The sequence below is a fragment of the Carassius auratus genome, unplaced genomic scaffold (assembly GCF_003368295.1).
Source record: "Carassius auratus strain Wakin unplaced genomic scaffold, ASM336829v1 scaf_tig00214714_1_2670353, whole genome shotgun sequence".
NCBI lineage: Eukaryota > Metazoa > Chordata > Actinopteri > Cypriniformes > Cyprinidae > Carassius > Carassius auratus.
This window is the reverse complement of record NW_020527778.1, coordinates 1,165,460-1,173,853: the sequence shown is the minus strand read 5'-3', so window position 1 is coordinate 1,173,853 and position 8,394 is coordinate 1,165,460. Positions and strand designations below refer to the sequence as shown.

At 35.1% G+C, this 8,394-nt stretch overlaps 1 protein-coding gene across 1 annotated transcript; it reads left to right on the top strand.

Moving 5' to 3' along the window:
• On the top strand, positions 1-4,332 carry LOC113092771 (matrix remodeling-associated protein 8-like). Its single transcript, XM_026258506.1, has 7 exons — positions 1-82; positions 1,359-1,437; positions 1,557-1,886; positions 2,286-2,615; positions 3,236-3,451; positions 3,617-3,704; positions 3,903-4,332. Exons 2-7 carry the CDS (start codon positions 1,401-1,403, stop codon positions 3,943-3,945), a joined length of 1,044 nt encoding a protein of 347 aa, XP_026114291.1. The 5' UTR covers positions 1-82; positions 1,359-1,400; the 3' UTR covers positions 3,946-4,332.
• Positions 4,333-8,394: the final 4,062 nt, after the last annotated feature.

Genomic DNA, 8,394 nt, shown 5'->3' with positions numbered 1-8,394 from the left:
GTTCCAAAAAGAAAAGAAAAGAAAAAAACTCACCTGACCAGTCTGGAAAAACCTTCGTCGCTGCTAACAGAAGTAGGCTACTGTGAGTCTGTTTATGTATTTAATACGTTTAATACATTTTGTAAGATTCAATCGTTTATGTTGGCATACTTTGTATTATAACCACAATACTAATGTGTCTCTGAATTTTGCTCCTATGAACCGAAGTTTAAATATCTCTTTAAGTGGACCGGCATCTGAAACTATAACTATTGTTTGTTTGTTTTACTGTTGTTTTTGTTTTTTGTTTTTTAAAAAACGTTATACATAACATTAGACCTCGTTCATGAATATAATAAGGGAAGCTAGTTTTTGTTTCAAGTCGTTCATAAAAAGGCTATTTTCTTCGCCTTGTAAATATTTAATACCGCAGCTTCGTTAACTAGTAAATTGCACCGGTAATTTATTATGATGATGATGATGATTATTATTATTTAAAAAGGACGTAATCTATATTTTATTGATATTGTTTGATTGACTTTTTCTATACCTCAGAGTTTGAATTGTCTGTCCCGCCGGTAGGGAGCAGCAAAATGCCTAATTTAGTTTTATTTGTAAGAGTTTACAAATTTCCTGTATATATACAGGTCCTTCTAAAAAAACTTGCATATTGTGATAAAAGTTCGTTATTTTCCATAATGTAATGATAAAAATTTAACTTTCATATATTTTTCTAATGTCTTGAGATAGGAATTTTGGGTTTTCATGAGCTGTATGCCAAAATCATCAGTATTAAAACAATAAAAGACCTGAAATATTTAAGTTGGTGTGCAATGAATCTAAAATATATGAAAGTTTAATTTTTATAATTACATTATGGAAAATAATGAACTTTTATCACAATATGCTTATTTTTTTTAGAAGGACCTGTATATATATATATATATATATATATATATGTGTGTGTGTGTGTGTGTGTGTGTGTGTGTGTGTGTGTGTGTGTGTGTGTGCCAACAGCACCAACAACAATAATATTTTGATAGATTTAAAGTTGGTTTTAGACAGCGACAAAAACCATTTGTAACAGATTCATATATTTTTTTATGAAACAATGTATGTGAATTTATGATTCAGCATTTTTTATATCTCCAGATAATAGGACCATATGTATATGTTTTATCAGTGCTAAACTAGTTATTATTAAAGTTTTAATGTTTTTATTGATTTTAATATTTACATTATATTTATATATATAAGTTTCGAGGTATGAATGCTTTTCAAATGAATTGCAATTGATTTACTGCTCAACAACCTAAGTTGTGATATAAAGACATATTCATGGACACATTCATGTTGTCATAGTTTGTTTTCTGTTACAGTGGATTTTCCATCGGTGTCTCAGATGTGCAGAAATATTGAAAATGGCTGAAACTAAAGAAGTGTCAAAAACTAGTCAAGGCAAGTTAAATGAAAATTGTACCGCTTCGGCTGAGTCTCACTGTACATATATCTTTATTACACAAGTGACATGTATATATTTTTTCTTTATTATTATAATTTTTTTATCTTCTCTTCAGGGTTGTCTGTTGTCTGCCAGTCTGATATTGTATTTTCCCATCCTGGAGATGATGTCGTTCTGTCGTGTCATCTTAATCCGGCTGTCAGTGCTGCTTCAATGGAGATTCAGTGGTGGCATAAGGAAGATCTAGTTTTCCATTATAAGAATGGAAAGATGACAGTGAACATAGACTTTGAGGGTCGAGTGAGTCTCCCACTGCAAGATCTCCAAAATGGAAATGTGTCTTTGACTCTCAGAGACGTCAGGAGTTCACAGAAGGGTCTCTATATTTGTGAAGTCACCCATGAAAGTCAGTCAATACAAGATACTGTTTTTCTCCATATCAGCTGTAAGTATTCAACTGAACAAGTTTCACAGATAATCCATATTAGTCAAAACGTCTTCAGTTTAATGTTTGAAATAGTTGCTCAAGTACTTATAAAATGCACAGTCAGGTCAATTTTTTTTTTAATAGTTTTCCACAATGGACATTGCTTCAGATTATCTTTATAGGAAAAGACTTCAGTAATAACATTGTAAACTTTGTTTTGAGGAAACAAGTTAAATAAGAGGAGAAATGGCAGTCAAGTATAAAATTGTGTTATATTTCAAAGTCTGCCTTTTGACAACAAGTTCCAGTCTTATAAATCAGACATTAAAATGTTCATAAACACTCTAAGGTGTCAAAGTTATAAGAACTGTACTGTAATTAATGCTTTTCACAATATATCTGTTTCTCTCCCTCCAGCTGAAGACTTTGGACTTGTCACTCCTGTTGGAACTGTATCTGCTGATCCTGGATCAGACGTCATCTTACCTGTTCATCTCTCTCCTGAAACCAGTGCTGTGTCTCTAGACATTAGATGGTTTAGAGGGACAGAGCTCATTTATCAGTATAAGAACAGAGAGGAGAAAACAAACTATGAGAACCGAGTGAATCTGTCCATTCAGGAGCTGGAGAGAGGAAATCTTGCTCTGACTTTGAGAAACTTTCAGCCAGCAGATTCAGGAGACTATACATGCAAAGTCTTTCATGATGGATGTCTGCAGACAGGAATAGTTCATCTGCAAGTGAGAGGTAAGATATTATAAAAACTGCAGCTGCCATTTCTTTTTAGTAGCTCAATTCTGTAATGTAGTTTGTTCATGGAAAACATATCTGAACTTCTAAGATATATTTAATGTATGTTGTAGTATATTTAATGAATCGCAAGTTAACATTGCTGACATCTTGTTCTAGTAAACATACACACATATATATAAATAAATAAACGTAAAGATTTTACTGAAAACATACAGTGGAAAATGCCTGAATATTAAAGCATGTGGCATCTGCAAACATGTTTCAAAAACGTTTCTCAGATCCAGCTTCACTTTTCTGAGCCACTTTTCCAATTATTTTTAAGCAGCATGGTCATGTTTCATAAATGTATGATATTCCTCTCAAATTAATTTTAATTATTTCAAATTGAAGAATATTTTAGAGCCATTTAAAATATTATTTTGTGAAATGTTTTGATTTAAAAAATGTGTTTATGCTGTGTTTTTTTAAAACAATTGCTACTTCATACTTTGATATATAATGCAAAGAAATCTATACATTTTAAATTGTGGCTTTGGTATACAAATGCGTTTTGTGGCCACAACTTCTGTGCTGCAACATATTTAAAAATCACCTTGATATTTGCTTCATTTCAGAGATTCAGACGAGTGATGATCCTAGAGTGGTACATCTCCACAGTGTGCTAAGAACAGTACAGAAAGATATTCTGCAACAGAAAGGACAGCTATTACAGGAAACATCACATTTGCTTCAAGATACATTTATTCAAGATAAAATGAGAGATAAAGACTTTGGTCTCTCAGGTCCTATTCTTGGACGTTCAAATAGTATGGAAGGAATTCGTCCCCTCAGTAAGATCTCACTTGTAAACATGCATGTGTGTGTTAGTTTGCAGATTATCAGATTGTACTACAATATTTCTATGACTATTTAAATATTTAAATATTAAATATAATAAACTTTAAATTAATATCTTATTTAAATAAATTGTACTGATATCTTGTGATTCTTTGCAGTGAAAGAGGAGGACATGTACACCAGACACACAATCAAGAAGAGACATGTGTTTAAGCGAAATTTATTTGGGAAACGTTCAAGTGCACAGTAAGTGTCATAAGTTGTATATATAAGTGGTATATATGATGTATGCAGTTGCTGTTTAACTCTAGACTTATTTTATGGCTTTTTGAACTTTACATGAAAATGATTTTTATTCTAATCAGTGCATTGCAGCTGCATTTGTTTTGTGATGTTGTTATATTATGCATGTTGTGTTTTTTTGCTTGTGTGTCAATATTGCAGTGGCTGGACAGGATGGTGGTCAAAACAGAAGACAAACAAGTGAAGGGAATACCGCCATTCAGCAAGTGTTGTTACAGCTAATGACACAAAAACAGGATCCGCTAAGATATATAACAGAAGAATCGACCATTTTCCCTATACAAGTGCTAGGACATATGCACAGAAGAACCCTGGAACATCGGTACTTCCAAAGATCAAGAGACATCCTCATCGAATTGGGACTCCTTTTCAGCCCTGGAGTTTGATGCCTTAGACTGGCCCACTTTAGTTCACAACTGACTATATTAAAATAATGTAATTAAAACCTCAGAATATTATTCCCTACAGCCTTGTAATTCATTGTATTTTTAAAAACTTGTAAAAATCTCTTTTCTTTAAGATTTAGTATTCATAAATATCCAAACATTGAAATAAAGAAAATAAATCTAATAAAAACAAATAACGTTATATAAAACAAAATAAAAAATAAAGATTAAAATAAAATGTATTGCACTTTCTATTGCTGTGTTGGGCTCATGACTGGAGCTTGGTAACGTTACTGGGCCTTGCTCTTCACTGTTAGCAGCAAACCGGAGGCGGCTGCTGCTGAAGAGCTACAGGAAAAAGTTTGATACGTGAGCGGTGGTTTGCAAACAACGTTGTTTTGCAATGTCGCTAGCATCTTCAACTGCTCCTAACTACCTTAACGTTAGCTTACCGGCCTCGTCTTCTCGTTTTTTTTTTTTTTTTGTGGAAGAATATGCTCAGCTTAGAACATTTGGTAGCGTCAGTTTCCAATTTATTTATTTATTCTGGACTTTTCAGTGCCGCATTTGCGCTTTGTTATCCATTTTTATTTTATTTTGAGCAACTTGCAAGGTGACGTGTTGGGGCGGGGCCAGGGAGTCAACAGATAATCACGTCATCATTATCTTGCAGGCTGCACTCATAGACAGTAAAAGAAATGGACACAGCGACCCCATTGGAACTCAACTGAGACAATTGAAGCATAGACAGTAAAAGAAATGGACACAGCGACCCCATTGGAACTCAATTGAGACAAATGAAGCCCAGTTTTAGCGTTTTTTAGCACTTCCGTTTCTGACGCGCAGACTCAAACGAAGCTTGACGACGTCAGCAACCTGTCTGACAGACGTAAATCTTCTAGTAGCTGTGTGTGCAAACTGCCATCGTTAATCTTGCAGAGACGGCGAGCTTGAGCGGAGAGTTCTTTGTCGTGAGTGAGCAGGAGTAAGTATTCTGATTAATTATTTGGTATAGTATTTTAAAATGTAACGCCAGTACGCCATATTAAGTTAATTGCCTGCGAGCTTCTCCTCCTGTCTGTACGGTAATGCGACAGAGAGCCGAGTGGTTATGACGCAATCGTTAGCCTATTTTTTACAAAAACTGTTTATACGGGGCCATAATGTAACATAGAAGGTAATGGAGCCCTTTATACATTGTCGTGTATCTTTAGAAATAAATAATGGACAAACAGAGTCTTTAAACGCCTCAGATGTAAAGTTATTCGCTGTCAAAGTGACGCCAAAATGAATGGGAGTCAATGGGAATGCTAACGCAAGTGAAGTTCTGCTAAAAGATGGCAGCCCCCACCCGGCTTCAACTTCCGGTCGAGTTCCTTGCCCCTTGAATTGAAGCCCATTTTTAGCGTTTTTTAGCACTTCCTTTCTGAAGCGCAGACTCAAACTAAGCTTGACGACGTCAGCAACCTGTCTGGCAGATGTAAATGTTCTAGTAGCTGTGCGTGCAAACTGCCATCGTTAATCTTGCAGAGACGGCGAGCTTGAGCAGGGAGTTCTTTGTCGTGAGTGAGCAGGAGTAAGTATTCTGATTAATTATTTTGTATAGTATTTTAAAATGTAACGCCAGTACGCCATATTAAGTTAATTGCTTGCGAGCTTCTCCTCCTGTCTGTACGGTAATGCGACAGAGAGTCGAGTGGTTATGACGCAATCGTTAGCCTATTTTTTACAAAAACTGTTTCTACGGGGCCATAATGTAACGTAGAAGGTAATGGAGCCCTTTAAACATTGTCGTGTTTCTTTAGAAATAAATAATGGACAAACTGAGTCTTTAAACGCCTCAGATGTAAAGTTATTCGCTGTCAAAGTGACGCCAAAATGAATGGGAGTCAATGGGAATGCTAACGCAAGTGAAGTTCTGCTACAAGATGGCAGCACGCAGCCGACTTCAACTTTCGGTCGACATCCTTGCTGCCTGGCTGCACTCTGCGAAAAAATATTAAATACAAAATAGTGGGACGGTTGTATAAAAAGAGTGGGGCTGCGGTAAAATAATAAGAATTATATATATATATATGTGGGCCGTTATCGGCTTTTACGTGCAGCGTTAACGCGAGACTCTTATCGGGCGATAAAAAAAATATCGCCGTTAATCTATTCTCAAAGTTGGGTTGGGAGCTGGGTCTATACCAAGCAAGCTATGATGACTTTCACCTTGATATTTTATATAACCGACTGGCTGAGGCCAGCCAAAAAAGATGCTCAGGAGAGTTGACGGGCCACTGCTGTGCATCGTCACGAAAGCTGATCTTTTTCACATGTTTTTACGCCTTACCGCTTGTTGATTTAAACATTAAAGCATCAAAAAACAAGACATGGAAAAGCTGAACGGAGTAGCTGGTTACTCGTGCACTTTCGGCGCAGAGAGAGAGAGAGACGCATATCACGGAAAACAACACTGAACCAAGCTCTCTTCTGCGAAGAGAAAGGCTTCTCAAAACACTTGAACATAGAATTTGCTTATTTTTCTCTGGTGCCGACAAATACATACAAAATATGTCAAAATATCCACCTTGGAAATCATGCTCAAAAAAACTGTCTGTTATTTCTTAAGTGAAAGTAAACAGTTGAGTATTATATTGGATGCGTTCAGTTCGTCGTCTCTTAAAGTGACCGCGCCTAATTTAGCTACTGGCTGCTGTAATGTTAATCCAAGAAAATGAAAATGAAAATCACTCACCGCTCTTGATTGAATTACTTTGTAGTTTTAACAGTCAAACCAAAAATTATTCAGACACCAGATATAATTTTTTATATATAGCAAAACTGTAATAATGTGAGAAATGTTGAAGGTGTCTGAATAAATGTAGGTTTGATTCAGTGACGTAGCCAGGGGAGGGGCCATGGGGGCACTGGCCCCTCCTGAAAACTGATTGTCCCCCCAGTGTGCCCCCACATTTCTACTTGTCTGTCACTCACAAATTCAAATTATAATCTTTCAGTTTAGTAAATAACTCATGATTGAGTCGCGATGCTTCTATAGGAGGACCAAGAATATCGAGCTGCTGTTTTCCAACGAAAAAAGCACCTATTTTAAATAGCTTATGTTTTTCAATTAGTGAGTTGTTGTAGTGCAAGAAGTGTTTGGTACTAACGTTAACGTCTTTCGGTGTTAGACAGACCAGGTTTCGATGACGATGTTATCTCCTAGAGCAGACCAAGATGCTAATCATTATATTTACTATGCTCCTCTGATACTGAATGTAAAAGGGGTTTACTGCGTTATGATTTACTTATTTTTCGGCCGAACGAGCCGATATAGGCAACAACGCAATTTAAAGCAATGGTTTAAAAAAAAACTATAATAGTAATTCTAATAAAGTCATTATTGAATCATGCAGTCGATTAGTGACTTTTTTCACTCAAGTGAGGTGACGAAACAAATCGTGTAATGTTTATCTGACGCTCCACACTTGAGACTTTTTTTTTTAAGTTTATATGGGTAAGACACATGCAAAAACATCGTTTTTTTACTGGTCAATTTTGAGATTTGGGGCTGTTTGTCTTCAGTAACATGTCTTCTTTCAGACTTGTGGTGAAAAAAAAAGTCCAAAATACACATATAGGTCTTTATTTTTCTACACCTTTAGTCTATTTGCGTCTGTAGATTCCTAATAAATTCAGTTGCTGTTCTAAAATCACCATGGTGCTCCGCGATTGCTGTCTGCAGCCTGGAAAGCTCTCTCTAACCCCCTTCACAGAAGTTATTGACAAAACGTCATTTGATGACACCCAGAAACATTCTCAAAAAAATCATACATAATTATTTAATGCATGATTAAATAGCAAAACAAATAACTAATACTAAAATAACACTGGACTAATTAAGCTATTCTAAACTGTTTTATAGGATCCACATATTTTACATGTTAAACTAAAGCTACCTTTTTGAACAAGTAGCTTTCTAACAAAGTATGGATATATGATACTTTTAAATCAATATGCTCAAGATTAATTAGCCTTGACATAAGTAGATTTTGTTTATTCATCAATGCAAATTTACTGCAACTGCTGCTATGCAAATTGAATGGGATGTGGATAATAAACAAAAACATATTATGAAATTATATTAAATTTATATTAGTTGTATTAATTAATTGTGTATTTATTTCTATGAATTATTAATGTTATTCTGCATTTATATAAATAAGGCTATTATATATATATATTATATAAGGCTATTATAA